Source organism: Zootoca vivipara, chromosome 4, assembly GCF_963506605.1.
Source record: "Zootoca vivipara chromosome 4, rZooViv1.1, whole genome shotgun sequence".
NCBI lineage: Eukaryota > Metazoa > Chordata > Lepidosauria > Squamata > Lacertidae > Zootoca > Zootoca vivipara.
The window spans coordinates 18,291,096-18,317,919 of NC_083279.1; the positions used below are offsets into that span (position 1 = coordinate 18,291,096).

The 26,824-nt window shown below is 41.8% G+C and overlaps 1 protein-coding gene across 2 annotated transcripts in view; it reads left to right on the forward strand.

Annotated features, from left to right (window-relative positions):
* Positions 1-2,304: 2,304 nt before the first annotated feature.
* Positions 2,305-26,824, forward strand: part of RBM26 (RNA binding motif protein 26) — a 43,618-nt gene continuing 19,098 nt past the window's right edge. For both annotated transcript variants that reach the window (XM_035114901.2, XM_060273354.1), the window contains exons 1-13: positions 2,305-2,638; positions 11,491-11,609; positions 12,786-12,922; positions 13,379-13,467; positions 15,220-15,437; positions 16,510-16,770; positions 17,049-17,288; positions 18,128-18,265; positions 18,914-19,054; positions 20,701-20,809; positions 22,652-22,811; positions 24,389-24,553; positions 25,574-25,705. In XM_035114901.2, the coding sequence (XP_034970792.2) occupies positions 2,568-2,638; positions 11,491-11,609; positions 12,786-12,922; positions 13,379-13,467; positions 15,220-15,437; positions 16,510-16,770; positions 17,049-17,288; positions 18,128-18,265; positions 18,914-19,054; positions 20,701-20,809; positions 22,652-22,811; positions 24,389-24,553; positions 25,574-25,705 (1,980 nt within the window). In that variant the 5' untranslated portion in view covers positions 2,305-2,567. The remainder of the gene's footprint in view (positions 2,639-11,490; positions 11,610-12,785; positions 12,923-13,378; positions 13,468-15,219; positions 15,438-16,509; positions 16,771-17,048; positions 17,289-18,127; positions 18,266-18,913; positions 19,055-20,700; positions 20,810-22,651; positions 22,812-24,388; positions 24,554-25,573; positions 25,706-26,824) is intronic.

The window sequence follows — 26,824 nt, forward strand, 5'->3', positions numbered from 1 at the left end:
TATCATAAACATCCATGTTCTATCATAAAGCATGAAGAGCTACAAGTGTTGCTGTTCCTCCAGCCCCGAGTCCTGCTGAATCATGAAGTTAATTCTTCATTTTGTAATTACGTCACTAATACAGTTTGTTATTCCATATTAGTACATTCAAACCCACTTAACTGAGGCGAGATACAATAAACTCCCCACAGCCTGCTATATTCAGTGTTAGGGTAGGCAAAAATGGGCAAAATAGCTGTTTTCCCAGTGAATATTTATGAAGAGAGTTTCCAATCCACTTTAGCGACTGAGTGCTGAGTTTGTGGTATAATAACAGCTTTGCAAACTTTTCATGTTGCTGACATGCTTTTTAAAGACATGCATCATTTTGCAACGCGGTGATTTACTAGCAAACCAGAGGTTAAACTAACCCCTTTCCAGCCCTGGAAGGAGCATTTGTGTGACACACCTACAGACTGCAGCCGACACACTAACGTGTTGCAACACACCATTTGGAAAGCTCAGAACTAATCTACAACATGTGCAAATTTGCTGCAACTTCACTGCCCTTTTATTCATGCAACCAAGGCTTCATTTTAGCCCCGGAGTCTGTTTTGAGGGCCAACTATGATGCTGAGATGTGTCCTTACGATAGCTGTCCACTGTTGGCGCCTTGCAGTCACAATCCTACACTTCTCCGGGAGCAAGTCCCATTGTACATGCCTTAGGATTGTGCTAGAAATCTCTGGCCTCTGAAAAGCACAGGTCATCAGTCAACCCATTTGATACATAATACAGTGGTGCCTCGCAAGTTTTAAGCAGTCAATATTTAAGCGGGTGGCGCTATGGTCTAAACCACTGAGCCTCTTGGGCTTGCCGATCAGAAGGTTGGTGGTTGAAATCCGCACAACGGGGTGAGCTCCCGTTGCTCTGTCCCAGCTCCTGCCTACCTAGCAGTTCGAAAGCACGCCAGTGCAAGTAGATAAATAGGTACCGCTGTGGCGGGAAGGTAAACGGCGTTTCCGTGTGCTCTGGTTTCCATCACAGTGTTCCGTTGTGCCAGAAGCGGTTTAGTCATGCTGGCCACATGACCTGGAACGCTGTCTGTGGACAAACGCCTGCTCCCTCACCTGAAAGTAGGATGAGCGCCGCAACCCCATAGTCACCATAGTCAACATAGATGAGCACTAAAAAGATTGTGCTCCTAACAATCCAATGATGTGCATCCTGAAAGTGATCCTTGCAGGGTTTGGCAGTACAGTGGTACCTCATGATGCGAACAGGATCCGTTCCAGCAGCCCGTTCGCAACATGAAAAGGCCACAACATGAAGCACCGCATCTGCGCACATGCGTGACACAATGCGGTGCTACTGCACATGCTCAAAGCACGGTTTAGCGCTTCTGCGCATGCATGCAGGTCACAGACGCACCGAACCCGGAAGTAACCCATTCCGGGACTTCCGGGTTTGACACGTCTGTAACCTGAAAAGACGCAACCTGCAACGGATGTACTGTATCCTGAGGTATGATTCTACTTACTGCCAAGTAACTGGGGTGAGCAAGAGGAGAAAGGAAGCACAAGCCATCAGGACAAATTCCAAAGGCGCAGCTTAGTCATATGCCAGACGCAGGAGAGTCTTGCAGAACACAGAAAGGCAAGCACATTGTGGCAGAATGGGCTCATTCCAGGCACACAGGCACATTTATATAGAGGGTGGAAATTCCAAACATTTCTCCAATGAAAATAGGGACATCTTATTCAACAACAACAACAACGTTTTATTATTTATTCCCCGCCCTCCCAAGAGTGGGGTGGAATCTACACACATATAAAAAAAAGCACTGTGAAAATGCTGTAAAAAAGTTTTGAAAAACACATTGAATTTTGCAGAGCTCACCCTCGCCATCTAGCGTCACATTTGTATATTGCACTTTATGACACATTTAAAACGTTTTATTTGCAGCTGGGTTGCTGGAGCCACTCTGGGCAGCTTTCAACATATAAAAATCATAATAAAAATAAAACACTAAAAAACTTCCCCATACAGGGCTGCCTTCAGATGTCTTCTGAATGTTGTATAATTACTTATCTCCTTGGCTCGGGATTGCATACAACTCCATACCCTCCGATCGGCCACGCCCCCCTGCTTTTAAAGGAGATCCCGGCCCTTCAAACCAGCCGGGGATGCGCGCGCAGCCTCCTTCGGCTAGTGACGCCCCGCCCCGCCCCGCGCCTGCGCGATAGCTCGCTTTCCCGCCTCCCGCTTTCCTCGCGCGTTGCGCCCCCTCGCGAGGTTTCCGCAAGCCTCGCGACGCTTCCTTGCCGCCATCTTAGTTGTTCCTTGCGCGAAAGAAGACGAGGAAGGGAAGGGGCGGGAAAAGGGGGAAAATAGAAAGAAAGGAGAGAGGCTTTAGCTGGGGCCGCGTCCGCATAAGCATTCCGGGGTCAGAGGAGGCTGCCTGGCCGCCTGCCGTTGCCCCTTTCCTTGGCTCGGGCCTCTCTCTCGGCTTCCCCTCAGGCCCGGGGCCCTCGCCGCCAAGCCCTCGTCACCGCTGCCGGAGGAGGCGGGGCTCGGGCCGGCTCTGGATGGTGGCGAGAATGATCATAGAAAACTTCGAGGCGCTGAAATCGTGGCTCAGCAAGACCTTGGAGCCGATGTGAGTAGTAGCTCTGGCGAGGCGGTGCTGGGGAGAACCCTCCTTGCCGCCCTGGGGAACGTCTGAACGCGCGCGCACGCGTGTATTCGGGGCGCCTTCATTCTGCATATGCGTGTGCGGAAGATGCGTACATACGCACCCGCCCGCCGGGAGGCGCGTTGCCCCGCGGAGCCTCAAAAATGGACCCATAGTGTCACTGGGGTTGGGGGGTTGGGGTGTCTGCTGTGCAGAAACCTGACTTCTTCCTTGCATGTAGTTCAGTGGTTCCCATTCTGACGCGTGACTACGTTGCAAAGTTTGGCTGGGGATGTTGAAAAGCGGGGTCGCCTAGCCCTAACATACCCCTGTCCCCCACCCCCCAACCATGAACACGCTATGCCATTGGAATGTCTGAACAGCTTCGAGACGTGAAGCTCTGTTACTGTACCTCAGAAGCAAACTGGAATGCCAGTGTTAGAAACCGAGATGGGGAAAGTTACCTCCATGGCACCTTAAACCTAGGTTATGGTCTCCAAGGTGTGCTTTTTTATTGTCTTGGCAAGAATACAAAGCTGTAAATGAATGAACAGCAGCTAAAATGTTGTGTTCCTTTTGCATATGGTCTGGTCCTTCTTAATATTCTTAAGAGGGCCTCTTCTCCAGTCTTCAGAGAGTAGTTGGAAGTGGGGAGGCAGAAAATGGTCCTTTTCTTCCACTCTGCAGTTTTAAGCAGGAATCTCAGGTGCCGTACTGCACCCAGAGCTCAGAAACACTGCACTACCCAAACAGAAAGTGACAGCCTTAAAGGCTGTCTGTGGTTAGCAAGAAAACCATCATCACCTTATGATTATTGAATCATAAAAAGTTTCAAACACTGTTTGCGATTAGGGGTCCAGGGACCCCTGGGGGTCCACAGAACGCACCCATGGCGTCTGCAACTGCATCCCTTGCCTCTCCCGCAACTAAATTTTTGCATGGTAATAACACAAATTTTATCATCTTTTTTTTTTAAACATACCTAAAATCATAAATTTGCTTCTTAGGGACTGCCCCACATTTTGTTCAAAAATTGCTTTGCACAGGTAGCTACAGTAGATTTATCAAAATTTTGCATGGCTTGGATTTTGAAAAATAGGGGGTCTTCTGTAATTAGCTAATTGGGAACCGCTGATCTAGTTCACTCTGTGAAGGTGTGTTTCTTTTTTGGGGGAGTGGGGAACATTGTGTATGGAGCTGCTTTCAACTCACGGCAGCTTGCAGCCTGTAGTGGTACAACATGAAACACAAGTTGGAAATTAGCCCACATAGGTATTGCTGCCTCGAAGTTTATGGAAGGGCACTGCTGTGCAAGGGAATGGGTGACTTGACCTTTCTTGCTGCATTTGTCTTGAAAGTTTGCTGTGCTTAACTGATCTGCACCTATGCATACTCCTTGATCTGGTACACCTGACTTACATATGTATGTTTCAGACTTTATAGTGTGCAAATAACTGATGCTGTATAGAATTATACTGCCATCATATTGGAGGATGTATAAATTGTGCTAGTTTCCTTATGAGAAAGCACACTTAATTAACAAATGCTTTCTGCACTTTTGTCATAAAGTCGTATGCTTCACAGTTCCTTGTGAGCAAGGAATTAAAGGTTAAAATGAAAAGTAAAAGTTCAGTTGCAAGAAATTTTCGAAATGTCAACTGCCATTCTTGCCTGTTTGAGACTCTTGCCTAACAATGTATTAAATTGAATTGTTGGTTCACTCTTTGGTGCTTTGAATTGAATTGTTGACACCAAAGTTTGAGTGTGCAGTGTGTTTTTAATAGATGTTTATTCTTGCCAGCTATTTCCGGGCTACCACCAATTCAAAGGGTTTGCATTGTGCAGCTGATACGTAGAAAAACATGTAGGAATTGTGATTTGTGGCAAAGCAGGGTGTTGGTACAGTGGAAATACTCCTGGGATGAAGAATCAGTAATTCTTTTAACATAACAAACATCATTTTTATATAACTTGCTGCATAAAAGCAGAATGGACAAAACACGATAAGAAAATTTAATGGCTGTGCTACTCCTTTCCATTGTCTCAGAAGTTGAACACTGTAGGTTGATTTCTGGGTTTGTAACTACTGTACATTTTGGGATTATAGAATTGTAGAGTTGGAAGGGTCATTTGACCCAAGGGTCATTTATTCCAATCCTCTGCAGTGCAGGACTCTTTTGCCCAATATGAGGATCGAACCCACAATCCTGAGATTAACAATTTCATGCTCTGTGCAGATTAAGCCTCCATAACCAGCATGATAAGAAATGGTGTGAAGAGATATCATTGGTTCTCAGTTTGTCCAGTTTTTGGTCACCCCAGGAATTCTTGTTTCAAATGCAGAAGTAGGGAACTTGTACAGAAATCATCCTTTGTCAGATATGTATATTTTTGTGCAGTTTTGCAGTTAGGTTTCAGGAGTGGTTGTTCATCCGCTACATCTTGTTTGGAAAAGCGGCACTGCATTGTGGTTGCTCTCTGCCTTAAGAACAGAAGAGAGATGACATATGTAGCCACTTCATAAAATGGGAAGGGCTGCAGCTCAGAAGCAGAGCATTTTCTTTGCATGGAGGTACAATCTCTGGCAACTCCAGGTAGGGCTAAGAGAGATTCCTGCTAGAAACCCTGGAGAGCCATTGTCAATCTAGACCAGGGGTTTGCAAACTGTGGTCCAAGAGTCTGTAATTTTCAAGTGGTTCATAGAGGGGAAAGTGTTAGGGAATCACGGGTCTAGATAATATTGAGCTGGGTGGACTGTTGCTTTGATGAAGTGTATGGTCGTTTCCTATATTGCATAGTACTTTTCTGTTTATTGTGGAGCTGGGAAATCCACCACTGCTCTGTTGTCTAGCCTTCTTAACAAGCAAAAGTCTTATCTAGGTAGAGTTGAGGGAATAAATACAATCATTGTAGCATTTCACTATTTACCTACTTGGGGCAGAGTACAGTAGCATAGTGCAGCAATAGCTGATTGGGCAGGTTCTCCTTGAACTTTCGGAGATCTTTGGAAACGATTATTACCAGCCCTAAGTGAGTAGCAAATTACATAGCTACATTTGCAAGTAATAGTAACACACAATGGAGAAAGATTCTAGTTCAGCCTTGTTCTTGTTGCACTGGATGGGTACACTTTCCCCCCCACACCAGAGAGCTTAAAAAAATGTGATTAATTCCACCGTCTGAAGTGAGATGGTTTGTTCTGCCATTCCCATTCCCATCTCATAGTTCTGCATGTCTGGACCAGGCTATTCTTTGCAGATAAATATGTGACTAAGGAAAACATTGACTTGGAATCCTTTGCTTTTTATAACTTTTTGATACCAAACATGGAGACTTCTTTGCAATCAATCTCTCCCAGAAACATGCATAAACTTTACTTTCATATGGCTACCAATGCCGTGTCAAATAGGGTACATTTTCTTAATGGAGAATCTATCTGATAAAAGATGAGTGGCCTCATAAGACAGAAGTCTTGTGAACACAATAAGTAAATATGGAATGGTTATTTGTTAGAATAGGTTTTGATTATTATTCTGAACAGTCTTTCTCCCTGTTTTCCTTGTTAATATACTTGTCTCCCAGTTTAAAAGCATCCCTGGAGGTGCTGTCCATGTAGACTGGGCAAACAACTTTCAGTCATTGTTGTTGCCATGTTGATTCACTGCAGTGCTCCCTGGAGTTTTCAATCATATTTATTTCTCATTTGAACTTGTTGTTTGATTTGGCTTTTTCAGGATATTCAACCTATTTCGCTTTAGTTCTCTTGGAATGATACTTTTTGCACAAGCTTACTATTATATAACTCAGGTTATTTTGTGAAATCATGGTTAAACATTAGTACTGTACAGAGACATTGTAGAAGCATAGGCTCATTAAAATGGAAAGTGTTCCTTCTGCTTGTTAAATGCCCTGGGATTTTGTTGCTGTAATTTGTTATGATGGGAATACAATTAAGGAGATGGTTTAAATGTAGTTCATGGTTTTATTATTACTTTTGTTTTATAGTAAATAAGCGGTGTGTAGGAGAAATCTTTGGGCAGGAAAAGGAAGGGGCAGCATGAAGAGGCCTGCAAGTCCCCAAAAGGAGGCAAAGCCTCAAAATGATGCTTAGTGCAGACATTTATTGGAACAGTAAACTGAAATGCATTGTATACATTTCCGAGGCAAAGAAATTCCATTTACGTTGTCTGAATAAATGATAAATGGCTTGACTGAATCGTCACAATGTGGAATAGAAATCTTTTTCTTGAAGGAGACCACTTATTTATTTGAGTCTAATACGCCATTGAATCTAATGCACACCTCAATTGTCAGAACCTTAAAATGAAAAAAAGTATTTGCTGGTGAATGTAAATGTGCCATAGAATCTAAGGCACACCTTAATTTTTGCAACATCATTTGGCCAAAAAAGGCGAGCAGATTCGAGTAATTACGGCATGATGGACATGCTTTATTTTGTAATGAATTTCTGCACTTGCCTGTTTTGGGACTTAAAGTCCTCCTTTCTTTTTTAACTTCCTGAGAGGATTTGTTTTCTTCCTATATTCTAAAAGTTTTTGGTCTCCTGTTTTGTTAGGTTTTCTCATATTTTTCATGTCATTTGGATTCTTTATACATAGTTCATAGTTTACTGTATGAGCAAGTTGCATGAATGACCCATTCATTAAAAAAATTACCTGCATTTGTTCTTTGCTGTTTGCACAATGTTATCCAAAAGAAAACAAAGTTAAGGTGCACAGAGTTTGTAGCTCAGAACTGGGGTATACATTTAGATCTTTCATTTGACTTCTGAAACTTGATTTCTGGAAATATTTGCTCAGATAGCTAAACAAATTATGCTATGCCATATTGCCAACAAGATTCTTGTCAACAAGTCAATTAAAAGTGGGAAATGTTGTATGTAAATAGCTTGAATGAGTTTGTGAGCTATATAAAAACTGGAAGAATGTCTGTAATTGACAAGAGAGCTAAACTTCCATTTTTTTCATGACTTCTTTTTTAAAGGTTTTAAATCTTGTGCAGTGTAATTGTGTAAAGTCTCCAGCCTCGAAAGGTCTGCTGAGTAACTGCAAAATACAGTGATTTTTAACAAGTGTGTGTTACAGTCTAGCATGGTTTTGAAATATTTGAAGCAGATGTAAGCTTCTGAACTTGATACATCCAGTGGAAACATGACATGGAAAGCTTCATATGGTAAAGTTTTTAAAGGGTACATAACAAGGGACATCATCATGGCAGCCAGCCCCTACAAGGTCTTTCATTATTATTCCAGCACCATTGTTGGCTCACCTTCCTCTTTACTTGACATGATTTTCATACTTGAGTCAGACTGTTGAACTTCTGAGAAGTTCACATTTTTATTTATTTATCTTTAATCTTTCCTATGCACCCTTCATTCTAAGGTCCCAGGATAGGTTACAACAATAAAATGCAAAGTTATAAAAACAGATAAAGCAATTGCAATGATAATGTATGTAAATCTGTTTCAAACAGAAGAGAAAAATGTAAATTCAACAGAGGAGGTGGTTGACAGAAGATAAAACAGTGGAACATACTCCCATGAGAGGTAGTGAAGTCTGTTTCCTTGGAAGTTTTTATGTAGAGGTTGGTTGGCCATCTGTCACGTATGATTTAGTTGAGAGTCCAGCATTGCTGGGGGTTGGACTAAATGACCCTTGGGGTCCCTTCCAGCTCTACAATTTTATTATTCTATGAAACAGTAATTCAGTGGACATATACTGTGCAGAATATATTTATGAACTCCTGAAATGCTTAGAAATTTTAATGTTACACTGGTAGGGGACCTTACACTGGTAACTTTGAAACTTTAAGGCAGAGGTTTTCAACCTTTTTGAGTCCACAGCTCCCTTGACCAACTCCATTTTTCTGCGGCACCCCTGTGGGGCTCAGGAGCCCAGTTATGTCATCCCTTTCTTGCAGAACTGGCAGCCTCTCAGCCTTTTTCGAACACCCTCCATTGTGGAGTGTTCCCTCAACCTCCTCTTACCTGTCCTTGGGAGTCCTCCAGGCAGTCACTACTGCCACCCCTGGTCTCTAAGCTTTCCCCCTGTCCCAAAGAGATGTGCCTCCTCACACTGCCTCACAGGGACCTGGAGACTGGCCAAAGGTGAACCTGAGGCCAGCACCTTACTCACATTGGGAGGCAGCAGTAGCAGCAGGGGGTACTGCTGGATCTGCATGGTGAAAAGGCTCCCCTTCAACACTGAACACTCAGCTCTTAGGCAGATCTTACATACAGCAAGCACAAGAAAGGCCAACACAGTGCCTGCCTGCCTGCCTGGCCTTCCACTTGTCTGTCCACTCCCAACAGCAAGGACCTGGCAGACTGGCTGGCTGAGCTCCCTCGCCTGCTTGCTTGCTTGCTTGCTTGCTCCGAGGCTGCCTCAGCTCCTGGCAACCAGCACCCCTTGACCAGTCCTTGAGACACCATTCGCCTGGGGAGCTAGTAGCCAGGACTGCTGCAACCAACAACTGTGCAAGTCTTTGGGAGGCAGAGACGTGAGAGGGCATCAGAGGAGGGAGGGGAGGAAAGAGGGACAGAGGTCAGTGTTGCCCACAGCACCCCTGACCTTCATTCAAGGCACCCCAGGGTGCCATGGCACACTGGTTGAAAACCACTGCTTTAAGGTATCGTATACCATATTTCACAAACTTCAGTTACTTGGTACTCAATCACTGTATTATTATTATTTTTAAGTGCCTCTAAATGGTGGGTTGTAGCTAAGTTATACTTGGTAGACCCATTGAAATTAATGTACCTATTAATTTCAATGGTTCTATTCTGAGTACAACAACAACAAAATTGTATTATTTGTATGCCGCCCATCTGATTGCGTTGTCCCAGCCACTCTGGGTGGCAAGATACATCTGTGTACCTTGTTTTTAATAATAGGTGCTTATGTTTAATATTATGTTCTGTGTTTTTTCTAATCTCTGTGCAAGTGACTGACTGTTTTGTCTTGAAGAACACGATAGATGAGGAATATTTAAAATAGTGTAAAGTTAATTTTTAATTTAAAAGAACATCCAGTTTTGCAAAGACCGTTGATGCTTTCAGGTGTTCCCAGTTTCCTTGAACCATCTCTTTAAGGCTACTTTGATCATGACAGTCAGAGAACATTGCTTGTTTAGATGGAATATCACACTCCTCCACAGAGAGACTGAAATTAGTTTCCTTTAGATAGATGCACCATGATGAAACAAGTTAGTAAAGTTTCAACTGAATCCTGTGCCAGTCGTGTATCACACCTACAGCTTAAGGATACTCTAGTTCAGGCATCCCCAAACTGCGGCCCTCCAGATGTTTTGGCCTACAACTCCCATGATCCCTAGCTAACAGGACCAATGGTCGGGGAAGATGGGAATTGTAGTCCAAAACATCTGGAGGGCCGAAGTTTGGGGGTGCCTGCTCTAGTTGGAAAATAAAAAATAAAAAAAATTCCTTCCAGTAGCACCTTAGAGACCAACTAAGTTTGTCATAGGTATGAGCTTTCGTGTGCATGCACACGTGTGCATGCTACTGGAATGATTTTTTAAATTTTTTTGTTTCGACTACGTCAGACCAACACGGCTACCTACCTGTATCTAGTTGGATAAGTAAATTTGAAGATGAAGTGTATGAGCATATTGGAAAGCCTAGATCCCCCTTTATCTGGAACTGTAAAGCAATTTAGTGGTAAACGTCTGGAATGTTATTGACCCTGCCCTGATACCATTTGTGAATGTCCTGGGATCATGTTGACTTCCTGGACTTTTGTGCAGCTTTTATGGTTTCTCAGTTACTACAGTAGTGGCAGAATTGACATCAAAAGTTGTAAAAGTAAAAAACCTTTATTTTTCCATAATTTAGTCCTCACAGAAACAACCTATGGCTATGCTTCACCAGAGTGCTTTTTAAAATACAACTTTATTATAACAAGTTAAATACATAAAACCCAAAAGTTTTATTAATGCTTTTTCAGTGCTGTTGGGGTGCATTTAACCCAACTTGTCAACGGATGGTTAAGAAATAAGTGACGATGTGATTGTCCTTGAGCCAACTTTTGGTTAGCCATGAAATGCTTTTATGTTTAGTATTAGCTGGTTCTCTTTTTCGCTGTGTGATACCTCATCAGCTAATTACATATAGTCTGCAGAACAGTAACTAATGGCTACAAGCCTAGTAATTATCATTGATATAATGAACATCACAATGGTAAAACTATTCCATTGAAACTTCACCCATTTTTTTAAAATAAGTAAGAACAGCAGAGGCCACAATTCCTTTACTAACTAGCGAAATGTTACAGGCGGTGACCATATTGCATGGGGTTTCTGTTCCTGCCCCCTGTACATGTCAGCGGAGCAGCCAGTCCTGTTCTGCCCCGTCCCCATTCCGCATCCAAAAGCACCCGAGTGTTGGCAGTTACACATTAGTTGGACACTCCTAAAATGGTCATGCCCGTATTTTAATGATGGGGCAAAGGGGATTTAATACTCTGCAGAATGCCTGGCTGAAGGGTACACAATGCCCAGCATTTTGGGTCAACCTTTCACATTTTGACCCTGTCACTGAAGGATGGGTAACCCTTGTTAAGGGATGGGAACAGCCATGAACACAACAATGGTCCAAAATGCAGTGCAGCAAAACAAATCGATGAAACTCATAGACTGGCTTTTTCAGTAGAAGCTGACACTTGATTCATTTTATATAACACACATCAGGGCAAAATGGAAGTGTAAAGATAAGGAACACCCTGGGCATGCTACACCAGTTCGAGTTAACTTTTTAGGATATCTTCATTACTGACAGCAGTCTTGTTTTGCTCCTTTTACAGATGTGATGCAGACCCATCAGCTCTAGCTAAGTATGTTCTTGCTTTGGTAAAGAAGGATAAAAGTGAGAAAGAACTGAAGGCATTATGTGTTGATCAGTTGGATGTGTTTCTTCAAAAGGGTAAGCTCTTGTAAATATATCACTGACATGTTCTGAATTCTGACTCCATCTTGAATCAATTGTATATTATTATTGCATTCTGGGCTGAATGGCTCTGTATTGAATAGAACCAAAAAGTATGCAACCCAACAGATTTGTTGATTCATAGAAATAAAGTAGTGTATAACATCTAAGAGACATTACAGATACTCAAATGCTGTTGTAGCAAATAAATGCATCATAAGTTTCACTCTTGGAATCTCTGAATCCTTTTGAGTGGTTATTGGATCGCCATCTAGAATTAAGTATTAGAAATACTAAGAATTAAATAGTAGATGCCTTAGATATATAATAAATACAGTTGTACCTCGGAAGTCAAATGGAATCCATTCCAGAAGGCCGTTCGACTTCCGAAAGGTTCAGAAACCAAGCCATGGCTTCTGATTGGCTGCAGGAAGCTCCAGCGGAATCCGCGTCGGACGTTTGGGTTCCAAAGAATGTTTGCAAACTGGAGCACTCACTTCTGGGTGTGCAGCGTTCGGGAGCCAAAACATTTGACTCGTAAGGCGTTCGACTTCTGAGGTACAACTGTAAATATAATAAAATACTTTCAATTACAGAGCACTTGACACTCCCCAGGCATTTTTAGAAACCCGAACATTTTATGATTTTTCAATAAATAGTGCAATTTGTGAGTTTGTATCTGTCACACCAAAAAGTGGATGTAGTCAACCCAAAGTTGTGTTTTAGTCTACCATCTTGATTCAAAATGGCTCCTGGAATTGGTGACGGTATATCAAGAGGCAACCTATAAAGAACAAACGAAAAAAACTTTCCAAAGTGCATAGTAGATATACTTCTCTGCTCTGTGCTCTGCTTGTCAGAACTGCTCTTCTTTTCCCATGTGCTGTCTGAAAAGAGTATGCCGACACTTGAGAAGGCAGATGAATGCCTGATGCTGCTTTTCTCAAGATTGAAAGCTCCAGGGATGGGTGTCGGGCATACCACTGTGCCAGTGATGGGAAAGGGTTGGTGAAAGGGTTGCTGTTGGTCTTCTCTGCTGCCTACAGTTGACATGTACCCTAAGCAAACAGGAGAGTGACCATTTGCTCAACCCATGCAAAATGGCTAATTGAATTCTGAGTAATACTAGCCATAGAAATCGTTTGTCAAGTGTACCTTTGGATCTTGTTTTAGAGACCCAGATATTCGTAGAAAAACTTTTTGATGCTGTGAATACAAAGAGCTATCTACCTCCACCGGAGCAGCCGACACCGGGAAGCCTGAAATCAGACTTCTTTCAGCATCAAGAAAAAGAAACAAAGAAGGAAGAGGTAGGGATCAGTCATGCATCCTCTTCTTAATGTGTATCTTGCAATTTAGGTTTGTATGTTTAATCTGTTTTCAGTTACAATGCATTTAAATGCCAATTTCTTAAAGCTCAATACTTTTGGTAGGTAATCAAAGTTCACAGAGCGATTTGCAATATAAAAACACAAAAGGACATACCATAGTAACAAACAAAAGCAATACCTCCCAGTTTAAAAGGCATTGATTGTTTAATTAACCAAAGGCATGGGAGAAGTGGAATTTTTTGCCTGATGGCTCTTCTAAACTGCAAATTCTCATGTCAAAGCATCTTCTTTGTTACAAAGATGTGCAGTACTGAGGGCTGAGTTTGGCGTAGAATTCTCGAGAAGGATTTTGAAATGGTTCTGTTTTGTTTGGTTGCTGGATGTTTCTCTGGGTGCTGTACTCTTGTCTGATTTTCATTTTCCTTCTTTATCCAGGTCATTAAAGAGGAAGAGCGAGAGAAAAAGTTTTCTAGAAGGCTAAATCATAGTCCCCCTCAGTCAAGTTCACGCTATCGAGAAACCAGGTGATCATATATTCTGTCCCTTGTAGTAAAAGCCAGGAGAGGTTATTTAATAAAGTTCTCATGTTTTTTTACTGGCTTTGCCTTCCTTTTTCATGTACTATATACCTGTAAATGTTTTGAGGTGGATTATTTACATTGTTTGCTGTCACAGCAATTTGAAACAAATTATATGGTAAGGACGCAAAGGTATAAATGAGCAAGTCTCCATGCATAATACATACAGAGCACAATCCAAATTTTGTAGTTTTTAATGAAGTTTTTATAGATACATAAAAGAGTGTGCTTTCAAGCATACCTATCTCCTTCCATCTGACAGTTTTGAAGTTAAAGAACACCTTAGTGAATTTTGTATTCAAAAATTGTCAATCTCTGAATTTTCCTAAAACAACTCTGCAATATCAGTGGTTTTTTTCACCCACTTAAATGGATGGTGATTGTCTTGAGTCAATATACATTTCTATGATATATTGGGGGAAATGCAGAACACTTGGATCTGCAGGAAAGCACCCAACTATGCATAGATTATTGGATTTGAATTAGGACTTGTCTTTGATACGCATCCATTTTTCATGGAAGCAAGTCCTGTCCTGGCTACCGCTTAGAATGTCTGAGCTCATGAAGGTCTAGGCTGCATATCAAAGAGTGCAAATATAAGCTACTTTACAATACATTGCTGGGTTATTTAAAGTATTCTCTCCCCTTTCATTTGCTTTGTTTTATCTTGTGAGAGTCTACATTGAGGCGGACTTTTTTCTCTGCTCCAGTGTTTCAAATGAGAGAAGGAGAGTGTCTGCTGTGCAGCTTGAAACTTGTGTTGTTCTAGGTGCATTTTGTGATGTGGAATGTTATTAGCTTGAGCAGCTTCTGAGCTCTAGGCGCAGTACTGCACCTGAGATTTTAGATTAAAACTGCAGAATGGAAGGAAAGGAGGACTTTTTTCTGCCTCCCCACTTTGAGCTACTCTCTGAAGACCGGAGAAGAGACCTGTGAAAAATGAGCACAATATTTTAGCTGCAGTTCATTCATTTTCAGCTTTGTATTCTTGTTATAAAACAGCACGCTGAGACATTCCGTTGATGCGCCCATGACCTAGGTTTAAGGTGTCATTGTGCTCCTAGCTTTTCTATCTCAGTTTCTAACACTGGCACTGTGCTATTGGTATTCCAGTTTGCTTCTAATATACAGTAACACAGCTTCATGTCCTTGAGCTCAGAAATTCAAATGGCATAGCATGTTCCTGCGTCCATGGGGAGTTCATGGTGAGGGCGGAATAGGAGTGTAGGTTAAGGCTGGGTAATACTGCATTTGAACATCTCAATGTATCACCAGCCGAACATTACAATATACCTTGTATACAATATACAATTACCTGAACAAGCCCCCAAACTAGGGCTTTTTTCAGCTGGAACTCACCGGGACTTAGTTCCGCCACCTCTCTGGTGGGTGCCATTGCCTTTATAAACGAACAAGGAAGGTGTTCCTGGTGAGTTCCAGCACTTCTCTTTCTAGAAAAATAGCACTGCCCCAAACTATATAGCTTTTAAAATGACGTGTGGTAGGTGATAACCGGTGCTGGTTCAAAGTTTGTTTTTGCACAGAATTGGCACTTAAAATAGTGTGTGTGTTCATTTTAAAAATATTTTCACTGATTCTGATATAAATGGTTACACTCTTACATTTGGTATGAATTGTAGGTTCCTCTTCTGTTTAGAGCCTATAATTTATTTCTGTGTGGTAATCCAAAATATTTAGAAGCAGGGATGAAAGAAAGAAAGAGGAGCGTTCTCGCAAGAGAGACTACGACCGGAATCCCCCGCGAAGAGAGTCCTATAGAGACCGCTACAACAGAAGAAGGGGGCGGAGCCGGAGCTACAGCAGGAGTCGCAGTAGAAGCTGGAGCAAGGAGAGGTTGCGGGATCGAGACCGCGACAGGAGCAGGAGTCGAAGTAGAAGTAGAACAAGGAGTAGAGGTGGGTGATGCTCTCCACATGCTGACTTGCAGCATTGCAATTCTTTTAGTAAAATGCTTTAAAGTGTTTTTTTTAAACAATCAAGCAGTATATAAACATAAATTAATGAATGAGTGAGTGAGTGTAGGACTGTCTCCAAAATACAAATTGGTACTCTGTAGAAAATAAATGTTTTCAGGTTTGGATGGATAAGACTTGCTTACCAGAGACGTTTCAATATATGTGGTTAGATATCATTTGATAGATGATCATTAATGTTCTGTCCAATGTCGGACATTGCAAAAGTCTGAGGTTACCGCTGAGAGGAGAGGAATCATATGTGCTGCCTTAGGATCCTCAAAGGAGAGGCAGTATATAAAGTAGGACTAAATATATATGATTATGATTATGCTCTAGACAATAATATACAAATATGCCACAATAATACAAATATGCAAATAATACAAATAATACAAATACAAATAATACAAATACAAATAATACAAATATGCCACACAAGTGTTTTCTAACACACATATGTTCTAAGTACAGTGCCATCCTGTGGATATATACTTAGAAGTAAAACCATGGTGTTCGATGGTGGTGTTCTCGTGCATTGGATGAGCATGCATTGGATGTTGCTTTCCCTCGCATGTTTTTTCCACACTTGCACAATAGAGGTGCAAAGGAGCGATTGAACTGAGAAAATCTGTATATATTTGAACGGTCTTTCTTCTGCTTCACTTGGCTGTTTCTTCCCGAGGTGAGATTATTGGGGAAGAAGAACACACATGAGGCCTCCTCTAGATCTCTCTCTGGGTGAAATCTGATGAAATGACATCACAGCAAGTTATTGTGTTTGGTACTTCATTTGTCCCACACTAAAGGGCTTTATTTATGTGTTTCAGGATTTAAGACGCTTAGCCAATTGTATTTTGTAAATGTGATTTGTGATTGCCATTGGCTGTCCTTTATGCTTTCAGATCGATAAACCAGCTGGGATTGGGAGTTTTTTAAGTTTTAAAAATGTTCATCAGTTTGCATAATACTTGTCTTACTGGCATAATGTGGATGCCTTGTTCTTTTTTTGCAGAAAGGGATATAGGGAAACCAAAATATGACATGGACAGAACAGAGCCATTAGAAAACAACTATACTCCTGTTTCTTCTGTAACAAACATTTCATCCAGCCATTACCCTGCCCCTACACTAAGTAGCACTATAACGGTTATCGCTCCTGCTCACCATGGAAATAATACTACTGAAAGTTGGTCAGATTTTCATGAAGAACAATTAGACCACAATTCCTATGGGAGACCTCCACTGCCAAAGAAACGTTGCAGAGACTATGATGGTAAGAACAAAAAATGAGTTATCCCATTGCCCTGTCGAGCATTGATGACAATAAACATTATATTTTAAATATTTTCTTCTAAACTATTTCTTATCCTCAGTATTTTGTATTTCATTTGATTGTTTTACGAGTGAAACATAAAAAGTAAAAATGGGTGGAGCTTTCTTTGCGATTGGAGGTTTGTGAACTCCATTCCGAAACTGAATGGAAAGCTATTAATTTGCACTGCTCAGAACACTGCAAACGTTTCCTGGTAACATACTGTTTTAACTTTTCAGAAAAGGGTTTCTGTATGAGAGGAGATATGTGTCCATTTGATCATGGAAGTGACCCTGTAGTTGTAGAAGATGTGAACCTTCCAGGCATACTGCCTTTTCCAGCACAGCCCCCGGTTGTTGAAGGACCACCCCCTCCAGGACTTCCTCCACCGCCTCCTATTCTTACTCCTCCTCCTGTAAACCTTAGACCTCCTGTTCCACCTCCAGGCCCTTTGCCACCCAGCCTTCCACCTGTTACAGGTAGGATGTACTTTTTAAAATTCAAAATAACTTACTGTACTATGTTGAAACCCATTAAAACACTGTTCAGATACAATGTTTCTAAACCATATTGGGGGAAATGCCTGTTTTCTTAAAAATGAGGAGGAAGACAAGAAAATATCCTGGGGCATGGAGTTCCATAACTGGATTTCTGTCACTGAGAAGTTCCTAGGTTTTGCAGCAATTTGATACATCTTGAAGTGTAAGGGCCTCAGCAAAACAAGCACAGAAGGTCTTGCTGCCTGCGAGAGGGAATATATAGAAAGTAGTGTACTTTTAGGTATAATGGTGCAGATCTCGTAAGCTTTAAAGGTCAAAATTGGCACATTTATTAAATTTGCATTCAAACCAACTGTATCTAAGGATGAGTGTTTATATTGTCTCTATTACCTTTTGCATTTAAAATTCTGGTGGCTGAAGTTTGAACTAATTGTGGTTCACGCACCAAGCTGAAATCTGTAATCAAACCAACCACTACTCCTCTTTCCTTTTACTCCTCAACTTACACTAATAGGGAACAGCATGCTACTATTTTTACGGTGAACCTACATAGTACGGCAAGTAGCTTCCCTGGTGACTGTACACTTGTTAAATAATGGTTTAAACAACCAGGACCTTTCTTTACATACTGAGGATCGCCTCAATTAAACAGCCAGAAGCTAAACAGCGAGTTCTTCTATCCCTATGTCTGCATTTATGCTGCTGTCTACCTCTGAAGATCCATAGTGCTGTCAATGGTCAGGATAGTATATTTTGTGCTGTATGTGGTTGCTTTTTTCTTTTCACTTTTGGTATTAAATTATTTCTGGTTTTGGCAGGACCACCACCTCCTCTCCCACCTTTGCAACCCTCTGGTATGGATGCTCCCCCAAATTCTGCAACTAGTTCTGTTCCTACAGTTGTAACGACCGGTATTCATCACCAGCCACTGCCTGCTCCACCCTCTCTTTTTACAGGTGCAGTACTAGAATATTTACTCATGATAAAGAATGTCTTCTTATTCTTAGATGCAATGGACAATTGGAGTGTAATAGATTTTGTCATCTGGTAGAAACTTGTCATTGTCAAGGAATAAAACTGTAGAATGTAGTTTTACACTCGACGACAGGATCAAAAGCATTGCAAAATTATTTCCGAGCCCCATGGAACATGAAATGTATTTTTTGCAAGCAGCCAACTTCCTGCAACAAACTACTTTTGAAACTCATGGGGCTTAAGCAGTTTGTAAAAAAATATATATTTATTTCTTTGCAAATTTATGAATGCTTCATAGCCTGAAGCCATCCTAGTGGTGTACAACAGGATAAAAATAAGAGAAAGTCTACAAAATACGAAATATGTCATGGGGATCAGATGTTCAAATTCAAAACAGAATTATTATTTTTTAAATCCTCTGAGCTAGTTCAGGCTCCTCACAGGAGCCAAAGCAGCTCTTTGGATCCTGGCGAAGATTGTCCAGAGGAAAGGAAGGTTTTGATCTGTCCTCTACAGATAGTTTTAGCTTCATAGCTATGGAGAGTGTTGTATAGACTGCCTTGTTTGAATTTGGAGCTATGTAACCCTTTCTGTATTGTAGTGTAACTAGACAACTTCTTCTTTAACAGAAACATATGACACAGATGGCTATAATCCTGAAGCACCAAGTATAACTATCACTTCAAGGCCCATGTATAGACACAGAGTGCATGCCCAAAGACCAAATTTGATAGGACTTACATCAGGTGATATGGACCTGCCACCAAGAGGTATCGTGAAAGATTTATTGATCTATGTCTTAACATTGTTTTATTATACAGTACTAGGAATAATTGCTCTGAGGGGGGCTGGGTTATGTTTTCTGCCATTTTTAAATCTGCTAGGAGCAAGATGATTTCCAAGCTCTGCTGCCTAACCCCAACCAGCTTGTGACGTTAGAATAAAACATATTGATAATACAGGACTTGTTTGACAGCAACATGCTCATTATGCAAGGCTCTGTTCATAGACAGCGAAAATGTGCTTTTGTAAATTTTTTAGCTGAATGTTGGTTTAATGCTATTGTGATATTTTATTATTGTATGTATAGGTTTGACCAATTTTATTGATGCTTTTGTATTTGTAAGATGTCTTGGGGCCTCCCATGCTGCCCAAAGGCAGATTTTCAAAGCTTGCTTAATATATCATTTGAACGTACCTTTTCGTTATGTCACATCTTTTATCTCATTTAAGGAAGTATTTATGTAGTCATGAAATATTAATAATATCTTCTCTGAAGTAGAGAAAATAACAAATCAAGATTGTGTGGGGGGGTTTTTTGTTTTTGTTTTGACTGGTATTCTACTGTGGAGAAGCTAATCCCATACTGTTCTGCACATGTACATAAACCATCCAAAATAATAGATGTTTTTGCAATGATAAACGTGGACAAGTTCCAGTTTACAAGTTCATTATCTGATTTTAAAAAATGCACCAAAAAAGAAAAATTAAAATTAAATGATTGGTGGGGAGGGGGAGAGATATCAGGTAATGCATGATGAGACCTGGGCTCCTGATCATTGCCATGAAACATATTGTGCATTTTGGAAAACTTGGAATGGTCAGTACTTAGGTCATGTTACATATATGATTGGTGCAGATGATGTTCTACCTTCATTTTGCTTTACTATAAATTAGCTTGAAGAGTTGTGGGGAATTAAAGCGAGTTGGTTAACTTTGCAATACACTACACCGTACAGGATGGTACTCCTTTAATTCTTTTTGTGCATGCCAAAACTCATTTTTCTGGCGCACTGGTTTGGTTCCCTGGCTTGCCGCTTGAATCACAAAGGGCAGTTTGCTCAGAACGATGTTTAGGGGAACTCTACTTTTACCAGTTTTGGGGCCAACAAGACTTGCCTAAACTCAGGGTATCAACGGAAGGCATGGTTGGATCTGGAAAAGGAGGGGTAAATTTGTGTGGGAGGGAGAGAGACACAAAGTTTGCAAAGCTGCAAGGCTCTCCTGAACTACCCATGTTATATTTGTACTGTGCACCTATGACAGCCCCCCATCTCTTGTCTAGCTTCTTTTTCAAAAAAACATTGGAAAATATCAAAGGCATCCCTTTCAGGCTCAAGTCATAAGCCATCTGCTAAATATCTAAGAGTTGAAAAGAAATCTTGCTTTCTGGGCAATGTATTCTATAGTTGCCCTGTGGGGTTTCTTGCACTTCCTTTTGAAGCATCTGGTTTTGGTATCTGTTGGAGACCAATGCTGAACCAAAGGGGCCTTGGGTTTGAAGAAGTATAGCACTTAGTACGTTCCAAAAATGCAATAAGTCAGCTGATGGTAATAAGGAGAGAAAATCCTACTATAAAATGCACAGACAAACATCTTTTAAAAATTAATCAGTGTACTCTTTTCTTCCACACAGAAAAACCCCCTAATAAAAGCAGCATGAGGATAGTGGTGGATTCTGAGTCCCGAAAAAGAACTATTGGTTCAGGTGATGGAGTTCCAGCAAAGAAGAATTGGTTTGACAAGTGAGTAGTTGCTAGATGTGTTAACTGCATACTAATGCCTGAACTATGAAATGTGTTTCAAGTTTGCTTTTCCAGTGCTCAAATTTTCAAACCATTCAAGATATTCCAATTAAAATGTCTGTTTTTGGTTTGGAGCATCCCCCTCTCCGTGATGTGGTTGTTTTGTTTGTCACAGGTTGTTTTGTGTAATAGTCAACATTTAACCTGTCCTATACACCTGTAAAATCAGGTGTTTAAATTGTGTTATACAGTGGTACCTCGGGTGACAGATGCTTCAGGTTACAGACACTTCAGGTTACAGACACTGCTAACCCAGAAATAGTACCTCAGGTTAAGAACTTTGCTTCAGGATGAGAACAGGAATTGCGCTGCAGTGGCAGCGGGAGGCCCCATTAGCTGAAGTGGTACCTCAGGTTAAGAACAGTTTCAGGTTAAGAACGGACCTCCAGAACAAATTAAGTTCTTAACCCGAGGTACCACTGTACAGCCTTTCAATTGTTTCCCCATCACTATTTATATGTTTTTAGATTATGGGGGCTCAGGTGGGACTCAGGTAGCGCTGTGGGTTAAACCACAGAGCCTAGGGCTTGCCGATCAGAAGGTCGGCAGTTCAAATCCTTGCGATGGGATGAACTCCCATTGCTCGGTCCCAGCTCCTGGCAACCTAGCAGTTCGAAAGCATGTCAAAGTGCAAGTAGATAAATAGGTACTGCTCCAAGCAGGAACGTAAACGGCGTTTCCATGTGCTGCTCTGGTTCACCAGAAGCAGCTTTGTCATGCTGGCCACATGACCTGGAAGCTGTACGCCGGCTCCCTCGGCCAATAATGCGAGATGAGCGCGCAACCCCAGAGTCGGTCACGACTGGACCTAATGGTCAGGGGTCCCTTACCTTACCTAGATTATGGGGAGAGGACTTTCATTCTTTAAGTTTGGAGCATTTGGTTTCCATGATTAAGTCTCGTTCAAAATGGCATGACATTGTAGTAAATTTTTACAGTATATGCAAATCTTGGTTGGCCTATGAGGGAGTCACACTGCTCTGAGTGCAAATTATAGAGGCACAAATGAATGGATACCTATAGCTTGTAGCAGGAAGGACAACATATGTACATATCTTCAAATTAAGGAAATTCATTTTTAACCTTAAAATCCAAAGTGGACAAAGCTTGTGATCTTAAGAGGCTTTCGGTGTTGGATTACTGAAAATTTCAGAGCACCCTCCCGCCCATCACTGCATTTCCAAATTACTTGTCCAAATCTGGTGAGTTGATGCAAGTGTTTTGAAGGGGATCAGCTCCCAGAATAACTGGTGTTTCTTCTCCCTCCCTGCTTCTCTTTTAAAGAGAAATTTTGTGCATCCACACCGCAAACTCAAACCATTGGGAGGCCTTTGCCTGCGATGAGGGAGGTCTGCAACATCCTGTGGCCCCTTAGCCATGTGGCCAAGGGAACATAGGGTTGCTACCTTTGGTAGTCGTTTGGTGTCAGTATGTGCACTCCTTCCACTCGTGTTTTTTGTTTTTTGCATTTCTAAACAGCCCTTCTCAGGGCAGTTAACAAAATAGTAAGAATTGCAGAACAGCGATTAAAAACATATGTAATAATTTGTTCAGCTGCAACAATTTCATTATCTCAGCAGACCAAATGTCTTGTTACACTCCACATCTGTTTCCCAAAAGCCCGAAGGAACAGGAGCGTCTTCAGTTGACACCTGAACATTTCCTAAAATGTAGCTTTAGACTTGTTTTCACTGAAATTCCACATCTTACCTGTCTGTCCGATTGCAAATTAACGTACTACTAGTAGCTCAAGGCAGTCCCCAACTCATTGTTTTATTGCAGGCAAAACTTTAATAGAACAAGCAGTCCTGCTTTCCAGAAGAAGGTGCAATTTGGAAATGAAAATACTAAACTTGAATTGAGGAAAGTTCCTCCAGAGCTCAACAATATCAGCAAACTAAATGAGCACTTCAGCAAATTTGGAAATTTAGTAAATTTGCAGGTAGGTGGTATCTTTGACTTTTTCATTGCTCATTATTAGAGCCTGGATCATATGGGTGCTTTTTCTAACAGGGTGGCAACCTTTGGACTTCCAGATGTTGTTAGACTCTCATCGGACCTCACCTGTGTAGTCAGTGGTCAAGGATGATAAAAAACTGTAGTCTAGCAACGTCAGGTGGGCTGTAGGTTAGCAACCCCTGCTTTATAAGGATGAGCTGAAAATTCTTAGATTTAGTCCACTTTACCGTCAATATAACAGGCAAGTATAAATGCAGCGCCGTCTTAAGCGCCCCTGTCGCCATGGTGCGCCGGATCTCTCCGGCGCCCTATGGCGACCCGTTCGCCGTGGCGCGCCGGATCTCTCCAGCGCCCTTCCGCCCCGTTTCCCAGCGCGGTGGGCGGGTGGGCGCGGCGCTGCTGCGCGGCGGGCGGGCGGGCAGACACAGCGCGATCTCTACGGCGCCCTCCCGCCCCGTTTCCCAGCGCGGTGGGCAGGTGGGCGCAGCTGCGCAGTGGACCGGCGGACTGGCCGGCCAGCGGGCGGGCGCAGCTCGCGGCGCCCTCCTGGCGGGCCAGCGCCATGGTGCCCTGCGCCACCGGGGGTCTATGATGAGCAGGCCCTGTATAAATGGTTATGCTTTCTGCACTCATCCCACTTCCTTAGCCCCATTGCCTTTGTCTCCTGCTGTAGTTTGTCTCCTTACTTGCAGCCACTACTGCCATCCCTTAGAGCAAAGGTCTTTGTGATTATGCAGAGACATGAAGCATGATTGGTCTAGGGATGCTGATGTCACAAAACAGCCATGTCTTACATATTCAGATAGCCTTGCAGGGGTTTTCTACACTGCTGTTACTAAAAGAAAGGAGCTCTGCACATATCAAATCATTATACAGAAGGATGTCCGGAGGCAAGTGTGACCATGTTGTTGTTTTCACCCTCTGGAAAATAATGTTCTGTCATCCCCTCCACCAATATATAGTAAAAAAAGAGGGCCTGAAATTAGAAAGAAAGGCTACTATTTATAAAGTACTAATGGATGTTTTGGACAACGTTTGTACATTTAGAAATCGTGTTCCAAGTGCATTACAGTCAAACCTTGGTTGTCAAAAGTAATCCATTCTGGAAGCCCGCTCAGCTTCCGAAATCTTCGACAACTGAAGCGCTGCTTCTGATTGGTTGCAGGAGCTTCCTGCACTCAAGCGGAAGCCGCATCGGACATTTGGCTTCCGAAAAACGCTTGAAACCCGGAAAACCTCTGGGTTTTCGGCTTTTGAGAGCTGAAGCGTTCCAAAACGGAGGTGTTTGGAAACCGAGGTTTGATTGTATTAATAGTTATTCTTCTATCTCCGTTCTTGCTTGCTACTTACTCCCTCTTTCCCTATCCAGTTCCTGTTGCCTGCTTAGATTATAGCTGTAGGTATCTTTGAGGCAGGACACATTTTGCTTCTGAATGTCTAGCACATTGGCGGTTTGGGGTTAGTTTTCCCAGTTTTCCCAAGTGATGTGGCTGAATGGGGACAGCAAGCCTGTGTGCTATTATTTCTGCTCTTATTCTTGGCTTTTCTTGAAAACCATAGGTTGCTTATCAGGGAGATCCAGAAGGTGCCCTTATCCAGTTTGCTACCCATGAGGAGGCAAAGAAAGCTATATCGAGCACAGAAGCAGTATTAAATAATCGCTTCATCAAAGTCTATTGGCATAGAGAAGGCAGTGCTCCACCAATGTCAACTTCAGTACAGAAGGTAAAGGGGTAGAAGAAACCTGGTTGATTTTTTTTCAATTTTTTTTAAAATCCACGTAAATATACATTAGTTTTCATGCACATACACATTTATGTATGCTTGTGTTTATGCAGAAACACCCTACCCTTGAGGAGGCCTCAGGGGTAATGTTGGAAAGTTAACAGTAGTAATTCATTTAATATCTGATGTGCTACAAACACAAGACAGCAGCCTGGCTCAGATGTAATTTAGTGGCTGCATTTGCACATAACTCCAAGCCATGGTTTGCTCAACAACCCCGAGTAATCTCATAGATGAACAAATGAACCATGGCTTGCTTGCTTTTCCACCTGCTTTTGCCTTGTTCCTTTGTAGCCTGACAAGCACCTGGGGTAGAGTAGCTAGCTAAACCATGGTTAAGCAAGGCTGTTCAGGCATAATACCAAACCATCGTTAAAACAAGCCAACAAAAAACCATGGCTTCACATCAGGGCTTGTTGCTAGAGGACAAGCCATGATTAGCCTACAGGACTGGGTTCAGTTCAAATGTTCAAACAAGCCACACTATTTAAACAAACAATGGCTTAGCATTATGTTCCAAAGAGTCCAGTGTTTTAGAAATTAGTCTGCATGAGCCTTAGGTTTGCATGCTTCTCCTTCATGAAAGGAGACTATTTTAAACCTTATGCTTTAGAACTACGCTTCCCAGTGACATCGGAATGAAGAATGCTGATTTATTCCAACAATGGTTAGTAAAAACAAACTGTCAGACGGTTTAGACTTTGAAATAATTCATTTTTAGACTTAGAATTTACTCTAGTACTGTAGCCTTGTAAACAATTGCACTGAAATATAAATGCTCCTGCAAAAGTATTTGATGCTCAGCTTAGAAAATTTCTTCAGCAGATGAATACTTGCAGTTTAGAAAGCAATGGAAGAATGAGAACACCTGCACTTAAACATTTAAAAATGGTATTGGGGGTGAAAAGTTCATTTTGAAATGTTCATGTGCTGCTATAAAGATCTTCTCTTCTTTTTAAGGTATTGCAGCCTTTAGCTCAACAGCCCATTTTGCCTGTTGTGAAGCAGTCTGTCAAGGAACGATTAGGTCCAGTACCTGCCAGTAACATTGAGCCTGCTGAAGCTCAGAGTGCCAGTACAGAAGCTGTTCAGGTGGATATATTTGTTTTCCAAAATATTAAGAGATCTGTAAAACTAAACTGAAATTTTCTCTTTGATAAAGGATTCTATTTAGCAGAAATTGGTGGCCTTTATTTAATAAGCATGCTGAAATTTATAGATGGTTCCCCCCCCCCCCCCCCTAATACAGACAACTGGTAAAAAAATCATGTTTCAGTTTGTGGACCAGGTTATAAGCTCTTTAAAAAACTCATTTTCACAGCCCTAGATGATAACTGACATAATACCCTTGTGATACACTATTTTGTCAAAGATGAAAGATCTGTCTTTTATGCTGCTGGTTGGGTAATATTAAAAGTCTTGGTACAAAATACACACCATACCAATATTGGAAATATGTCAATTATTTTACAAGCAAAACCTATACACTTAAACAAAATTCTTTATGTGGAAAAATATGGGCAATTTTATTTTCTGTTTTTAATGGAACTATGGAAATCAATGTCATTTTGTCACATGTTTTAGGGAGATTGAGGTAATGACGTGGCACTGCTTTTTTGTGTGTGATATCTGTGTGCTTCCCATAACTCCTAATTCCAGTATAAGATTATCTAATGGTTTGCCCGCTAAAGAAAATGCAGAGAGCACACTGTTGAGTTGACAAATTGTATTCACGTTTGTTCAATCGATTTGCAGTCTGTCTTCATGCACTTCTTGGTGTATTATCCAAACGAGAACTACTGCACAGCTTTAGCCTGGGTGTGGAAACCATATGACCTTAGTTGGAGGAAAGGGGGTTGGTTCATCGATGCCCTGATGCATTTTTCTTCATCCTAGCCTCTTCACAGCCCCTTTTGCAAGCTTTGGTGCTGCATCTCATTGGCCTGCTCTTCCCAAGCATTTTGTAGCATGGCTTCCAAACTGCTGACATCTCTCTGCCAACCCTCAAGAGGATGTGTTACCATGGTGCTCTGGCAACTTTTCACTACCTTTACCTCCTTGTTGCTGGGATAGGCACCTGCCATGCCAGCAGTGGAGCTTCTGAATCCTACCACATCCAGCAAAAGGTGGGGGGACAGATTCTTAACTGTTGGCCATGACTGCTAAAGTGGTGCTCCTTGCTCTCGTATGCTGCAAGCACCTTTTCTTGCA